This window comes from Drosophila virilis, chromosome X (genome assembly GCF_030788295.1).
Source record: "Drosophila virilis strain 15010-1051.87 chromosome X, Dvir_AGI_RSII-ME, whole genome shotgun sequence".
Lineage (NCBI taxonomy): Eukaryota > Metazoa > Arthropoda > Insecta > Diptera > Drosophilidae > Drosophila > Drosophila virilis.
Window position 1 is genome coordinate 24,719,731 of NC_091543.1, and position 18,112 is coordinate 24,737,842.

General features: G+C 39.2%; 1 protein-coding gene across 1 annotated transcript in view; it reads left to right on the plus strand.

Moving 5' to 3' along the window:
* RhoU overlaps positions 1–18,112 on the plus strand; it is a 66,951-nt gene that overhangs the window by 32,023 nt on the left and 16,816 nt on the right. The window contains exon 3 of the mRNA XM_015170972.3: positions 5,633–6,961. Coding sequence (XP_015026458.1) covers positions 5,780–6,961 — 1,182 coding nt within the window. The 5' untranslated portion in view covers positions 5,633–5,779. The remainder of the gene's footprint in view (positions 1–5,632; positions 6,962–18,112) is intronic.

An 18,112-nucleotide genomic window follows, 5' to 3' on the forward strand; every position in this document is an offset into this window, starting at 1 on the left:
AGGCGGCAAACAATTAAACACAAATTAAAGCAGCGCCTCCAAAATGTATCTGCTAGATATACGCGCTCACAGCCCATGCCCGCGCACCTCTATAGCCGGTCAGCCTGTTTGAAAGAGCGTCAAAGTTTAACTAATGAGCGCCATGTAGATAGATGTACATTTTTGTGTGTGCGTGTTGGCAGCTGCGCAGTGATTGCGACTTTGTTTAGCTTTTTTATACCCTGTTCCAGTTGAAACTGGTAAAGAAAGGAGTCTATTGAAGATGTGCAGATGCGTATACCAGAAAGAAACAAAGTTGTTTAAGCATATCTCGTAGGTTATGAGATATACAGACATCATTTGTTATGAAGGTTCTCGTATATTCCATCCAACTGCTCGGACAAAACACATTTCTAGAGATAAGCCTTGACATTTCGTTAATAACCAAAGTTTTTGTTAACACTTAGGTAGGATGTCAAATACAGGATGTGTTCTAGTCGGGCACTTTTGCTTGTTTTGCTTTGGTTTGCCTACCTGTGACCTGTGACAAGGGCATCTGTATCTGCAAATTGTGTTTCTTATTGTTGTCTGGCAGGATCGTTTCGTAGACCGGTTTCAAGCATTACAAAGGCTTCATCAGATTCATTCTCGTCTACTTCTCCTTCGTCTGCCACATCTTTTTGTCGGTTTGTTTATTTTTCTTGTTTTGCAGCGATTTTTAATGCGTATGTTTTTGATTTGTTAAATTTTACACCTGCTGCCCAAACACAGATACCGGTGCTGCATTTGTGTTCATCTGCATCAGCTGCACGGCCACAATAACCAAATATTTAATTGTTATTTAAATGGCCGTCATGCAGATTGCAATTGTATCCCATTTATAAATGCATTCTTATTTTAATTGGAAATCGAAAATTGCCAATAATGCAGCACAGTTTATAATTGTAATATTTGTCTATGAAATATTTCGCGGCATATATGTGTTTGTTTTGCAAAAGCGAATTGATCAAAATAATATGAAAATAACTTAAATTCGATTATTGTTGTTGTTGTCAATTTTGCTAATTAATTTTAATATTGTATTTTTATTTTAAATAAATATTTTACAAGCGATAATATGAACTTAAAGTACAGAACAAATACCTTGCCAATAATGAGCAAAAAGGATGACTATTTTATTGTTATTATTGCCGTAAAGACTGGGGACTGAGGGGACCGAGGACAGCCGCATATATTTTATGCACCTGCTTCTTCTGGACTCAGCGAAATCTATACCTTGATAAAAAATAAGTATACTTAATGTATGGACTAATTCCACACTTTGTGACAAAATTGGTATGTCCTTTGCTATGGGAAAAATTGATTCAACTTAAACAGTTTTAGGATACTGGCATTCGGCTTTTAACCGTTTCGCTTTGTATTTTGCCCCGAATTTTGAATCGGCCATTTCGGTTTAAATGTGATAAATAACAGTCATTTGCATTTGTTTGACTTTCTGTGCCAGTCTGTTGCACATAACTTCATTCCATGTTGGACGCATATTTTTTGTGTCCATATTTTTTTTTTTTTTGCCGTAGGCTGATGCATGCTGCAACCACTTCCTCGTGCCTGCAGCCCCTCATCCGCCAGGCTATTGCTTTGTGGTCATTTGTAAGCCACTCGACTCGTCCGGCTGCTCGGCATACTTTCTCGGTCTTTGTTGCCGCTTTGGCTAAAGTTTGGCTCATGTCGTTTTTTAATGCAGCTGCCGAAACTTTCGTTGCCTTGTTGCAAATTGTTTGTCAGTCGTCGTCAGTTGCTGTAATGGGAGGCCTGCAGCATTTTTTATGTGGCAGACGTGACAGGAAGTCGCCAGCAGTACCGCACAAAACTACAACAACAGCGACAACAACAGCAAAAACAATGTCAGCAACAGCAAGAAAATGCAAAAGCCAGACGCAATGTAGCAACAGCAAAAACTGAGCCCCTACCTCCCATTCATCGTATATTACATGAGCTGAAAAACACTCAGATCCAATTTTGTGGAACTCCAAAATTGCAACAGACTCCATTCGGATGGGTCAAGAAATGCCAGAAAAGTTATTTTAACTGTGGTATAAAGTAATTCAATTTAATGATATGAAAGTGTAGCCGGGGCTGCAAACCGAACATATGTTTTCGTTGTTTTTTTTTTTTTTTTTGGGAAGGTTTTCTTTATACGGGCAGACGGACAATATGCACATCTTTACCTTGTTAGCCGAGTAGAAAAGCTCTTTAATTTTACTTACCCATTTCAAATGTCATCATGCAATTGATAGTCAACCGTCTGCGGCATCCCAAGGACAATGAATCCATATTGCTTTCAGTTTAGAGCCCGTGTCTTTGCTGAATGCCTTTTGGCTAATTGTCGCAGTTACCAGTTACTAAATGGACTTGCATCATAGTTAGAAAACGCCCGCGCGCCCATGTTGCCTGCTAATGTAACTGCACTCGCTTTTTCAACAATGGAGTGCCAATTAAAGACAAATGGGCTATCAATTTGTTCGTAAGTTAACTGGCTCCTTGTATACCCTGTGGCGTATTGAAAACGTATAAAAGGTTATGGGCTATATATTCCTGATAGTAGTGTTTTTGAGCAGGCTGACTATTGCTTTTCGGAGTTTTATGCATAGCTCAAGGAATTTTCTTATACCTAGCGTCCTGGTAACATATATAAACAAGGTTTGGTGGCATATTTAAGTGCTTAAATTTTCAGGACGATTGGACAATAAGCTCCAAAGTCATTCATTAATGTATTTCCCATAGTTTAGGTCAAAGGGAAGGAGCACAGCAGCAGTGTACAAATGCGTACAAATATGTGTTTTGGTGTATTTATATATATATATATATAAATAGAAGGAAGATCGAATGTTTGTAAGAGGGGGCATCCCCTAGTCGTACACTTCGTCTGGAGTACTCTTACGTGATTTTTTTTTTCCTTTCCGCAACAGACGCCTTCATGTCGTCAAAGCATTTGCCATATCTCTGACATCTTTTGTCTCATTAGCATTTTGCGTCAAACAGAATGACGCACATACTGTGTGCAACGGACGCACTTTGAACATGTGGCAGTGGCAAGGGCAGCGTCAAGGACAAAGCGAACCATGCTATGATGCTAGGAACTGTCAACTCCGCTCCCTGCATCCTGTTCCTGTCCATCGTGGCCTACCCCATCGAGTTTGTCAAAGCCAGTGGCAAATTTTTTGCTGCCTTGTTTTCTACAGAATTTTTTTTTTGCGTTACCAACTTCTCGTTTGCTGCTGCGGCGACTACGTCAATTCTTGACGCAAATTACAAACTGTTGCATTCTGTGCCATCCCCATCATTCCATTCACTCTGTCCTTTTTTAGTCGAGCACCAAATAACCCGCTCCACAATCAACGAACGCTTTTCTCACTGCCTCAATTTAACCATACCCTGTAGAAAATGGTTGACATGGCGCTTTTACCCTTTGGTGTAAAAGAATGAAGATGTCAGAAAGGCGCAACACCTACCCTACTTAAATGTTTTAATAATAAGCAGAATAATTGGAAAATTGACTACAAAAGCTAACACACAACAACTCACCCCTCAGTGACCCCTAGTCGAGCGCGTTTTTGTTATATAGTTTTGTATAGTCGGAACCCATCGAAAATGGGTGAATATGCAGAAGGAAGCATTTCCGACCCCATAAAAAACATATATTCCTGATTAGCATCAATAGCCGAGTCGATCTAGCCATGTCTGTCGCTCCTAAAAGAGCTAGAGAAATGTTGAACATTAGCACTCCCTAGTACCTGCGCAATACGGGTTGGTTTCCGATAATCGAAAACTTGCCTCGTTTCCAAGTAATCGATCAAAATCGATATCAAAATCCTGTTTTTGGGAAATTTTCGTATGTTATAAGAGCTATAAGCACCAAATTATAGTCGGGAACTCCCGACTGGAGCCTCTTACTTTTTTAATATTTGTGTTGTGTTGCGTTTGGTTATGTGTTTTTTTTTTTTATGGTTATTGTTCATGTTATTTCTGGCGCTGTTTGCGTATTTGTCTGACGAGCTCCACATGCGAGCGAATCTCGTTTGGTCGGTCAACGTCAGCGGGCAGGGGCGTGGTCGTAGTTGAGGGCGTTTGTCTGACCGGCGCTTGCTACAATATTAAAAATGATATGAAATCAACAGCCCGCCAGATGCACGCAAAGCTAGTAAAAGGGTTACTGGACCATAGCAACACAAGAGGGCCAAGTACTATATGAAAGGCAGCCTCATACGAGCACCAGAAGCTGCGTAACATACAAAGACAGAGCTGCAAAGCTGCTTTTGCGGATGTGTGCTCTTTTTTCTGTCCATGGAGACGAATCTTTTGGAGTCCATGCTGGCGGAATGGCGTTACAAGCTGTAATTTACGGGACGCGTTTTACTTATTCAGTTTTTTTTTTTGTTATATTTTAATTTGGAAGTCGACAGTGTCGGCGGAATGTCATTTAGTATGTCTTTGAGCAAGACAAAACTCATGAGATCTTGCTTGTATGTTATGTAAACATACAACATTTCCATCTATAATTATATAACTTTTCAATTCGTCTGATTTACCTTCGGCAGCAAAGGGTCCCTGTCAATCAAGTTTAATTTTGCTGCGGTTGATAAATCGCATGATATTTTTATTGTGACGTCAATGTTTGGTGGCAAATTGTTGTCTGCGGTTTACCTTGCTGGCTAATACAACAATAAAAAGAAAGAAAATAAATATAAAAACGAGAACATAATTGAATAGAATAAGGAAAATAAGGAAAACTTAATGCGAATTGACCGTTTTATAAATCGCTTTCAACCCGTTCAACATGCAATTTTTCTGCCTGTCATTATTGCTGTTAACTGACTAGTTGCCGTTCTTGCTGATGCATATCCTATTACAGTTTCCGTTGCGGTTCGCCAGCAGTCACAGTAAGAGGAGCTGCCCCAAAGAATCGGCAAAGATGCGCCAGTTGGCTGCAACTTTTATCGCTGCTGGGTTTCTGATTACCACCCTCAGACCGGGTCCAAGTTAACTGAGATTTATTTAGGACTCTTTGCGGGTTTTTCGTTTTGTTTGAGCTGCTGTGGCCTCTTATCGGGGGGTTTTCTTTTTTTTTTTTTTTTTTGAACCCACTTAAGCTAATTTTCTGAATCTAATGAGGAGTTAAATAGATGTTGGTTTACCACATTGCATTTGCTGTTAACATTGTGGATAGGGCATTGACTGGGCTACGCGCGAAACAGTCGTATGTCTTCTATAAAAAGATAGACGAGAAGACTATTTTTCATTATTTTATTGTTTTGTTTATTATTTTTGAGAGTTTCCAACAAATGGCGAATAGGTGTCGTGATGAGAAATATGAATGGAATTCATTCGAATTCATATAATTGGTAATTGACTAATGTTACTTAAATTTGTAATTGCTTTGTTAGGTTTGCACCGTCGGTTGTAGACACTTATCACTTGCCTGAGAAGCTGAGATTTGTTGAAATTTGGTTACTTTTATTTGATTTATTGCTGTTTCCTTTTGATTTCATATCTTATATGAACTGATATCGGTTAGTGCATTGGTGCTTCGACTTGCATAAATTCGCTTGATTTCGAGTTAAATGTTGATATTCCCTTCTCTGTCTCTCAACAGGACGCCAAACTAAAACTGGAAACTGAAGCGGCAACTGCGACTGCAACAGCAACTGTGCGAAGAAGCTTGCCAACTGTCATTGTCTTCTGGCATTGGGCAACATTTTAATTGAAAAACTTTTTGGGCCAAAGCAAACATCACACAAATATGACTGTTAAATTGGCCAAACTGTTTGGCAGCGGCAGCAGCAGCAAATCCAACAGCAACAGCGCCAGCAATGTGCCCAATATTGTGCCTGGTCATAGCCATGCCCACAATTTACAACAGCCAGTGCCCCCATTGCCGCCCAATGCCAATATGAAGATCATTAAATACTGCGATCATCATGATCATCATCAACCTGCGGCTAGAACCATTTACGGTAATGCCTACGAATGCAATCAAATGGAGCTAGAGCTTGAGGATGATTATGATGACAACATGTCATTAAGCTCGGCATATATGCAGCGCAATCATCCCTATAACAACTCACAGCGCCCACTGCTCGGCGAGCGTCGTCCCCAGCTGCTGCTGGTCGGTGGCAAAAAGAAGCCGCCAGCAACAGCACCGATGGCTGGCATACCGCTGCCAGCGCCACCATTGCCACCGCAGCGCAGTGCCAGTGCCAGTGCCAGTGCCAGTGGCACAGGCAATGTCAACGCCAGCATCAACGTGACAGGCACCGCCAACGCCAACGCCGGCGTTTACGTCTCGCCGTATGTGCAGCAACAGAAACGAGACAGCGTCAAGGGGCTGCACGGCTTTAACGACTTCGATGCGCTCTCCCAGCAATACAACCAGCATCTGCAGAGTCCGCACATTGGTTATCCGTACGGCAGTCCGCCTTCGCCGACAGCGCAATCGAGTGACTTTTGCTTCGATAGACAGCGCGAGCAAGAGCAGTCCTTTAAAGCCATCTCAACCACCAGCTCGACGGCCACAACTAAATCGAATTGTAGCTCCAGTTCGGTTGCAAACGGTTCACCACCGCCGCCGCCGCGATATGGCAATGTTGGTTATCAGGATGCTGGGCATTATCTGGACCAAACTCAGACACAATTGCTGTCACACGCCTCACGTTTCGAGGATGATTTCTGTACGCGTCGCAATGTGGATTTTGTGGCTGGCAATTCAGCTGGCACTGGAACTGGAACTGGTATTGGCAGTGGAACAGGTCCCTTCATCTTTGGCATCTCACACGAGCAACAGCAAACGGATTATGGTTGCCGCCGACGTTGCAGCATCGACAGCGCCAATAGCAGCACCACCAAAACCAACACCAACAGCAACAACAACAATCTCAATCAGCCTGTGATAAATGCCACGCCCGTTAAGGAGCACAGTGCACTGGTAAGTAGTCATTTTAGAGTAGCCCTTTATTTTCTGTTGCACCATCCAAATTGGCAGAAAAGCTGGCTGCGTTTCTAGGGTAATTAGCGTTCTGCCCGACACTCCGCTCAACCTTGTGGCAAAGTGGCCAAGCAGCGCGAGTGGGGGTTGTGGGGAGTGCAGCGACCTGGCACAAAAGTTGGGCAAAACGACGCCATTGCAGAGATAAAATTAATTAGTGCGTTCTATGCAATTATTGTATTTCAGTTTTATTTTTTAATGAGGCAACAGCCAAGACAAAAGTTTTTGTTACCAGCCGCTATCTAATTAACATCTGAAATTTGCTAAATGCACCTTGTTCTGCAGAAAATTGTGTAAAACGGTCATTTACAGACAAATTGCAGCGCCTGATATACTAATAAAACTATTTGTTAAAGTATCCTTTTGATGGCAAAATTTGATTCTATTTAGAGCTGTTTCGATCGATCGAAAATTATAAGCGATAAACGGTATACAACTAACTTATTTTATCATTTTCTTAACAGCATAAGGTATATTATGGGTATATTAATAATTCAAGTTTCAATAAAGATAATTAATTGCATCTTATATATATATATATATATATATATATATATTGCTCTCAGTCTTAAAGATAGGTCCGTCGTAAACTGACGCTCATATAGGAAAAAATTGTTTAAAAAAATGACATGAAAAACTTTTGTATGATATCTTCACCGAACTCAGCAATTACACACATCTGTCATTTTATTCGCCTCACATATTGGCAAAACCGTATCAAATCGGAAGTGTATGTTATATGCCTTCTATTGGAACAATCGTTTAGAAATAAGCTTTTGCATAAAAGCATTTCTAGGCGATATGTCTTTACGAGCTTAGAGTCTATTTTTATGATATCATATCCTTCATCCATTTAGTAGTAGATATTTTGCAGTTTTATCCTACTAGTCCTTAGTCATGTGCCTGGCCTGATGTTTAAAGTTTTCAAGCTGCCATTGCTGCTGTTTGCGAAAAGGTGATCGTTAAAATACAAAAATGTGGTCGTGACCACAACAACAAATTGCTGACTGGGGCAGCTGTCGAGGCTTGAGAATTTCACAGCATGTAAAGCCTTTGAACATCTGTGTTAGAGGTGGCAACAATTTGAAAGCAATTGATTGTTGTTGCTTTTGTTATTATTGTTGCTGTTGCTGTTGCGATGGCCAAGTCTTAAGAATTTTCCGTTGCTGCTGTTGCTTCTGTTGCTGCTGCTGCTGGTGGTGCTCAACTTTGTTCATTGGAAGACTGTCTATTCTGATAATGGCCAAGACAACTCACCTACGGCATCCAAGCTGCCAATAGCGGCAGACAAGCAAAGAAACAACTGATGGACACTGCGAAACGTAAGCGCAGAATTGATAGAATGGAAAAGGGAATAATGTAATGGAAAGGGGAATGGTAATGGGAATGGGAATGGGAATGGGAATGGACGAATGGACGAATGAAGCAACCAAGCAACCCCACACAAAGCCCTGTCAGTTTTCTCTCCCGACCCGAGCTTGCGTAGCCTTTCATAGCTGCTGCAGAACTTCAAAGCCCACGACGGCGACGATGACGACTTGACTGCTGCAGCAGCAGCAACAGCAACTTTTTGCAGCAGTAGCTGCAAGAGCGTCCCGCTCTGCACTCCGCTCGCCATTAATGCCAAGCAAATTAAAATGTTGCGCAAATAAAATGTAAGAAATTTTCACGTTTTCTTCTTCGGTGAAAGGCAACACAAAGAAAAAAACCAAAAAAAAAAAAAAAAACAAAAACAAACAAAAACGTAAACTGTTAAGGAAAATGAAGAGAAAAACTGGATTGCCTAGCGCGTACAGCAGCTGAACGCTGAGCACTGAGCAAAATTAAAACACATTTCGTAAATTAATAATGAAATGAATGCATGGAACGAGTGAAACAGACAAATGAAACTAGCAACTGTCAAACAAAAATTGCTTAAAAACCGTTCCCAAATTCGCCAGTGAGTCGTCAAATCGAACAGCCAAGGAGCCTACTTACCTGTACTGCAAGCTCACTTCAAATTCCGGCTATGAGATATCTCTTGTGCTGTGCCAACTACCTCAACAATATTGACCTTACCTCGAAGAATTTAATTTGCTAAAAACATATCGACGAAAACTATCGTATGGCCCTATGCTACAGCGTAACAGCTACCGCCTAACCTTGTTACCTAGTATAATCTGCGCTTTGCTCTATTAATCTTAATGCTGGTAAGGGCTTAAGGCGAGCAACTACTTTAACTCTCCTTTTACAACTTCATTAAAACATTCATGTATCTTATACATAAATTAGCATTAAATGCTTGCAGAAACTCATTTAAAAAAAATTGATTTTTCATTTGTTGCACCTTTCTACGCGATTCTTACAAAATTTACGTAATGCTAGCGAGTTTGGACTTTACTTTTTTTTTATTTTATTCATTTATATAATAATAATGATAACTATCTCTGCTCATCAATTTTTATTTCTCTTCTGGGCCAAGGCAAAACTGCTTTAATTGAGACGTTATTGTTACATTTTTGAATTTGGCTTTAAATGCAGCTTATGGAATAGGGGCATTCATTTTCCGTTCGTGGAAGTATGAACCCAATCGCTGAAGTCCTTGTCAATTTCAATTTAAATGCCGAATCGGGCGTTTCGGATTCGTCATAAGCAAAACAATTAATTGAGACTATAAATAAAGTGCAACTTGAGGCTCTCTGACAAATGCATTGCGTTTATGGTGTCTATATTGTGTACAAGGTTGCGGTTTGTACAGCATCAACAGAAACATCAGCAGCGGCAGCAATATCAACAGCGACAACAACAACAAATACAACAACAAGAGTAATACTATAAAAGCTGGTAGCAACTCAATGTGAATCAAATCGCATCAAATCAATTGCGAGAACATTTCGCGGCATTGCAAGCTCGATGCAACTTTAACAATAATAGACTACTTCACACCTTGTTACCTTTGCGCCTCAATAACTTTTTGAGAATTATTGGTAGCAAAGTAAGCTAACAATGCAAAAAAGTTATGAATAAATGCAATATTTGACCGACAGTTCCTACGCTATGATATAGGGATATAGTGGTCTGATCCGGCCTGCTCTGACATCCTGCCTGCTGCCAAAGGGACAGATCTAAGGTTAAAGAGTTAAAATCGAGTCAAGTTTATTTTCAATTTTATAAAACGATTATACCGATAGATACTTTAGAAGAGGGTATCAACTAGTCGATCGCCTTCTGGCATGAAACTTTGCTTGTTTCTAAACGATTTTCTGTTGAGACTTCTGTGGCTCCCACTTACTGGCCAAGTTTCTTGCAATTCTGTTTATTTATTTTAGATTATTAATTGTCTGCAACTCCTAGCAATTTGTTTAGTGTTATTAAATTTAGTTGATATTGTTAGCGTAAGGTCAAGATCTGAGACTCCAATCGTCTGCAACCTTATTGTCAATGATACAATTTGAAGAAACTAGCTTGTCTCGGGCAAAACTGTGTGTTGCCCGCTAGTAAATAGAAACATGTATATTTTATTTTCAATTATTTGTAACATCATATGGTTAATGCTTTTAAAATAATGCTACTTAAGTTAGATGGGACCATAACCAAATTCAAAACCCGAATAATTTGTTGCAGCAGCTGCAAATGTTGTTTTATTGAAAAGTTGGGTAATTCAAACCAATGTGAGAGTATAAGTGCTTGTTGCATTTGTTGCTGTTGTTGTTATTGCTGTTGTTTATGTCTGGTATTGCCACATAGTTAAGTTGTTGGTACGCGACGCTCTGTCTGGCAACAGAGCCAATTGCCAGACACAAAGTCAGTAACCAAGTCGCAGGCTGCCTCAGCTCAGGCCTCAAAGCCAAAGAGCTGCAAAGCGATGCAGCTCTTGACCAGCTCTTAGCAATTGGGTGAGACGGGGTGGGCTGCGAGAGGAACCGATTGCGAGAATCGGTTAGCCACGTGACCATGAGGCCACGCAGTTGTCGTTGTTATTGTAGTTGCCGAGTCGACTGCTAAGCTCTACTTTATGCTGCAGTTGTTAACAGAATTTATGCCGTGCGCCGCCATTTGCCACGCACCTGTGGCCATTTCCTTCCCCCCTGCACCCCACCGCCTTGCCTGCAACCAGTTCTGCTTTTGTGCACTATTTGATTAAAAAGTTTTTGTTTTTATTTCTTATTTATGTAGTCTGCACGCTTAGCCAAACAGCACAGCACTCAGTATTATTTATTAAAGTCGATAAGCACTCAAAGTCAGGCGACTTATTGAGCGAGTACCTTTTAAAGTGCCTCGGTACCCAATATTTTGTCTGGTGTCAAAGTTGGGCATCTGCCAGACAGCTGGCCAGCCCAGCCCGGCCCAGTTAACTGCGTCATGGAGGTGTCATCCGTGTCGACAAAGTTGTCAACGTTGTCAAACTTTTTGTTTGTTATTAGTTATGAGAGCGATGCTGTGCGGATTTAGTTGGTCGCGCACTGAATGCCACCCCTTATGGCGGTCGAAGCTTGTAATTAATTGACGGAAATTGAACAAATTAAATATCAAAGTAGCCACTCTATAAAAGTACAGCATTAACGGCGGCCAAATGTAAGTTTAATTAACTTTATGGCTGGTTAAAAACATACTCGTATATTTATGCATCGGCTGCAAATGTTGCACAGTGGAGCTGGTATATACCATTATGATGAACATTTGCTTGAAAGTTGTTTTTTGTTTGTTTTATTATGTAAGAAATGTTGAATTTTCGACCATTTATTTGTAAAGCTTATATTCTACAAAAGTATAAAAATAGCATGATTCAAAGATATAAATCGCACGAAATAGAGAGAGAATGAGAAAAGCCATTCGATCGCGAAAAGCTTAAAAGAAATCGTATACGTAATTAATACAAGTTTTCTTTCCGACTCAAAGCATTTAGAATGTCCATAGTTGAGTTCATCAACGAAACTGTTGCGCTCACTGCAAGTAGCTTGATGCGGTTTACTGTGGTGTTAAGTACGAAATTGGGGTCGTCGTCATCGTCATAGTCAAGAGCAGTCGAAGCTCAACACGAGGAGGAAGCGAGCTGGATGAGTTTGAAGGATATCGGTTTGGTGGGGATGGTCACAATTCACGATATGGCCTCAACGTCGTTGTCGTTGTTCTCGGTATTGCATGTGTAATTTGCTGAATTTTTAATTATGACACACGAAGATTAGACAGTGACAGCGACTGTTACATAGACAAAGACAGCGTCATGTTGTACTGTCAGTCAGTAATCAGTGAATACTTAATCTGCCATTTCGCAATGTTGATTTGCCAGTTGTAGTTGGCATGAACCAAAGCCGCTTAAAGGCTCGCACTGTAAATCAATTTGACTGAAATAGACGCGTATTTTGGTATTTAGATTGCAAATGTGTGCTGTCAGTTACACGCGGAGTTAGACAGCAGTTAACCGATGTGATTTTGATAGATGATGCTATGGTATTCTACATTCTACGTATGCGTGTAAACTTCTTAAACTGATTTTTTCATTTCGAAATCATTTATGAAAAAATATGGTTCGGCTTGGGATACAATTAAGGTAATTAAATTGGCATCCCGCGTTTGAAACACAGCTTACAGCCTCGTTACATGCATCTAATTAAAAATGCTAATGCATTTTATCACATCAAATCAAATTTCCTAACTAACAAGGTTAACTAGCTAAACAATGTTTTCAAATATTATTTCCTAATCAGAGTCTTATCGTGAGTTGTTTGTGCATCTTATCTGATTTGCAATAAAATTTAACTGCCCCTTGTAAATAGATAGGCTCTTTCAAAGCTCCAGTTGAATGAACGTTTTTCTTTTCTCCTTATATAAATTTAGTTTTATAAACATGCCTGGCTGTATATATCTTCTTCTTCTTGATGATCGACAAGTTTGAATGTTTGTTTGTATTCGCGTAACCTCGGTACAGGGCATGTTCTTATCTAGAGCGCTTATTACCCTGACAATGGCACACATTGATAACAATGTGAATATTTAGCTAGATAACTTGAACGTGAAAACTTAGTGTTATGTCTGATTATTTATAATGCTATTTTGAATGAAAAAGAGGTTTAAATAATAAAGAATCTTTAATTGAGCAAGTTAACACAGGCTATTTGCTGTTCGTTTCTTATGAGTCATTCACATTCTAGAATCATGGGTTTCCTGCGCCATCTGACTTTTAGTTAGTTCAAAGAAACGCTAAAAAGGGGCAATAGATTTGCTAGTTTGGCATAGTTCTTGTTTTTGGTTGACTCATAACTTATAGGCAGTGTTGCATGCTTCACATATTGCTTCGACTTTCCGTAACCATGCTCCAGTTTCAGCCATTTACTCCCCTCTCTACTCTTTTCTTTCCCTCTTGCTCGCTATTGCAGTTGAATTTTCATTGTGCTGCCGCCCCTCGTATTACTTTGGTTTTTATTTGGGTCCGCGCGCAAAAGTATGCCACAAAAGTAAACAAACTAATAAATATTGCCAGTTGACAAGGAAAAACGCTGTGCAAAAAGTAAATCGTAATTTAATCAATGATGTACATATAAATATACAAAGATTGTTTAAATAATCATGAAGCAATAAGTTGAAATACATTTCCAAGCGTTTTCCACCAATTTCCCACACTTGCGGGTGGAACTTCACATCAGCATACATGTGGAATTGTAAAAAAAAAATCTCAAACTTTTGAGAGTTGGCAAGCCTGTGACTGTAATATCAAGCATGATTTTAACGGAAAGTCATGTCTTAATGAACTTTTGCGGGTATTCCATTTTTTCTTAACACTCTTCAAGTATTAAGTTCACAGTACACGTGAATATTGTTTTTAAGGCATTATGGCATTGTTCAATTAATTAAACCTTGCAAGAATCTGCTATTGTCACGGAGTATGGCATAAATATAAATTTACATTTATTCCAATTATGTTGACCAGCTTGGACTTTAGTGCCCCCAGTTGCATCCCACATGGTCCGATTCATTTAATTGGCTTGTTTGTTTTTTTTTTTTTTTTTGTTTTTTTTTTTCGTTTTGTTAGAGTCTGCCGCTCAGGCGCCTTTTTTGCCATGTGCATACATGACATATGTGCCTATCAATACATACATGTATGCACCATAGGGTGAAACGATTTTGCTTAACAAATATATAGCCTATTTTTTATAAAAGTAATTTTGAAATAACATCAAATATGAAACATAAATAATCGAAGCAATCTTTTTTCAATTGAATCAATATTTTTTGCGAAATTTTTTTTTATTTAATTGCACAACTTGAGCCACCCTAGTGCATATATTTACAAACATGTAGCTCTGGTCACTGTTGTTTGCACATTATGTACTCTGTTGGCCTTTTGTTGATCAGCGGCTTTGCATGGGCCCAATCAGCTGGTAGCTGTAGAGGACAAAAAACAAACAACGAAGAGTCGGAGGTGCTCGACTAGGAGATACCTTTCGTACATGTGTACGAAACCGCAAAGGCTCTACTTCAATAAATTGGTTTTTTTTTTTTATTTATTTTAGGGGCTCAAAAAGAATTTACCATTAAGTTTATTGTATCTAGTGCTAACCCTACGATTTATCCTTAAATAGCATGCCTCGATATTCATTGACAAAAATTATAAGTTTTTTCTGAGTACGGAAAAGTTCTAGCCTTTGTAGTTCACGAGATCGACGAAGATGCTTCCTTCATTCAGTCACATACATTTGCACAAAACCATTCTACCCTTTTACTCATTTTCAATGGGTTCTGGGTATATAAAACGAGAAACCACAAGAGCAACAATATGCAGGGCTATCATTGTTGCCGTTGCCTGCGTGCGTGGGCGTTGACATTGTTGGTGGGTGTGTAACAGTGTGGGCCCGATATAAATTGCAATTGTCACAATAGTCACATAGCTAACGCACAACTCGGCGACAGATATCAGATTGCGTTGTTATTGTGGCAGCTACGTGTTGCGTGTCCCAATAAATGACATAGAACTCCCTGCATATTGAACAGAAAACAACAACAACAATAACAACAACAATAACAACAACAACTGCATCAACAACAATCGCGCAAATGACAAATGTTGATTTGTCTATCAAACGTGTGGTGTAACTAATACCAGTAAGGAACAGACCGATCGAATAAAGCCAATCAATATCTGTTCAGTGTATTTTGCAGCGAATGCCTTTAATCACTTGGAGCTGTTCAATGTTCTACATTTGAATGATATATTTTTAGTGTAAAACATGACACATGATTTGATAACTTTCTAATAATTGTCAAAAGCGGTTTTTGAGAGTTTGCATCCATTTAAGGCTTAATATATTATTATTTTTATTAAATGCATTCGAATCTTCCTTTTAGTGCGTGAATCGACATGGCTTAAAAGGGGATTTCTTTTCTTTATATACCTTTTCCTATTAGAGGGTACTAAAATAATATCATTAAATGTGTAATGCGTGCAAGACGAAGACTTCTAGCCCTCTTTATAGGAATCTTGTCTGTTGCGCAAGAAACCTGCCCCATTCTCTAGTTTATTTTGTTGCTGCGATGGCTTATTGTTAGCTGTTTACTCTAAGAGGTTGCTTGCAATAGTAGTAGTAATAATGCTTTGAATGCTTGAAAACAAGGTTAATAATAATTTGAATCGCAAACAGCTAGCTCTCGCTCATTCTCTTTTTCACTATTGATCTCTCTCCTGTGCTACTTGGCTGGCAAATTGAAAAGAAAAAAAAAAATGCGTCGCCATTGCTAACTGGCTAAAAATATTTTCCGTTTGCCGAGCGCATAAAACGAAAGTCAAAGTAAGTTGAAGTTTTTGGCATTAACTTTTTGCGTAACAAACTTTCACACAATGTGTGTGTGTGTGTGTGTGTGTGTGGATGAGTGTTTATGTTTATGTGTGCGTGAGTGCGTCTTAAACTAAATAAGCCCCCGACGAGCTGCCAGCCAATGTCAAACGATACTGGGACCCTGCTGGAACTTAAGATGGAGCCGGTGCTCGCACTCTTCCTTCACTTGGCTCGTCCAGTTCGAGGCTCGTAAGTGTGCAACTTTTTAATAATTTCATTCAAGTCAAGCCGCCCACTTGACACACCTCCCATACGCCTTGCCCTGAGGTGGCGCCATTCAAATACTCGGTAGTTTTTCTTCTTATTTTTGTTGTTGTTGTGTGCAAAAGTTTTCGGGGCCTTAACTTGTAAGTTCACATCGCAAGCTGACTAAAATAATGGTTATTAAAATATGTACTAAGATGTAAGTAAAAGTATAACTCTTACCGCGACCAAAGGCCACCGAATGCAATATATTTTTGGCAAGCACAAAGAAATTCTTTCCTTTCCGCTTTTCCTGGCAGTGCGCAAAGAGTGGCCATGACAACAACAACAACAACAACGGTAATGAATAAAGATCGTCAAGAAACAAAATAATTCAAACAGACTTGAAGCAATGCAGACTTATTGTCAGAATTCATCTGGCAAAGAGTGACGACAGCGACGATTTCCATTTCATGTTTAATTTAAAAAGTTATTTAAATGAAGAAAAGTTAACAGACGTCGAAAAATCAAATATAATATTGTAGAAAAGTGCACAACGTTTCAGTTAAAAAGAAGAAACAAAAGAGCTGTAAAAGAAGGTAAAAATGTATATTCTGTCGTAAATGGAAAATACTCATTTAAAAAATATAGCATACACAACTGAGCAGACTACGTAGCTGCGCGAAAGATAAAACGTATGTGTGGCAACGCTCACAATGAAATTGCATAAATAATGAGAAGCACAGAGAAAGGCTGTAAATTGAGCGGGAGTATTCACATTAAATATTATAGGCATTTTAGTAAAATTATCTGAAATATAACAGTAGAGTGCATTACCCTGCTTTTCACGGGCACGTCGTGAAACAGACATTTCTCCTTTTTTTTTTAAATGAATTTAATGCCGATAGAATGGAAAATAAAGAAACTTCGCTGTCCATTTAGATTTTTGAAAAAATCAATCAGTAGAATAGTATTATAAAAAAGTTTAAATATTGACTGCAAAAAAAAAAAAAATTGATTGCCCACACTCCATTTATGTGCGTATCACAGACCTTTAAATTCAGCTTATTTTAAAGGCATATAAATGCATTTCTATATATATATGTAAAAACGCGCCTGCAACAGTTTGAACACCTCTACTGTGGAAACCTGCGGCGACACTTTTTCTCTTTTGTGCACAAATTTTTGCCATTAAAAGTTTGGCATGTAAATCATACTTAAGAGACGTACATAGACGTACAATACACCCACACATTCGCATAGAAAATTCCCAAAAAGAAGAAGAGAAAAATAAAAATGGGTCAAAAGTTGCGGCACGAACCGAAAGAAATATGTGGCCAAATGTCAACAAATATATATACATATATATATATATGAAGCTTAAATACAATTCGAGTGCACGCATACGAAAATCAGCGAAACTTTTGATTGCACCAACAGCTGCGAGGGCGACACAAATATCGAAATATATTCCCAGACCCCAAGACAGGCGGGTCTAAAAAAGCTGTTGACAGTTGCATGAATTGTAATTTACATGGCCCCCAAAAATGGCATCGTAAACTCTTGTTGTGCTTAAAAGTGTGCGTGCATGTGTGTGTGTGTTTTTGGGCAATTGAATAAATCGCCAGGGATGCGATAAATATATATAAATACGCATACATATATATGGCAGCCAAGGTCTGCTCACAGTTTCAGTTGTACCTCGCCCATTAACAGGCGGACGGCACTAAGTTTTGGCACATGTGCAAACTTGTTTTGGCCAATAATAAGTGTCTAACACACATAGGAACGTTGGTGTGGGTGTTTGGGTGTGTGTGTATGTGCGTGTGTGTGTGTATATGAAAATTTATATGCATACATACATTTATAATATACAATGGGGTTTGGGGCAGTTTGTTAAACGCAGCTGCTGCCAGCAAAATTTAAGCGAAATTGATGAAATTATCATATATGGATTTTTGTACTCTGTTAACAATGTGATAAAGAGCATATGGATTTTCTGGCATGTTCCTGTTCGACGTACGCATATATATACGTTTACTCCAGTATATGCGCGTCAGATAATGTGTTAAAGTTATTAGGCCATGTCCACGAAAGG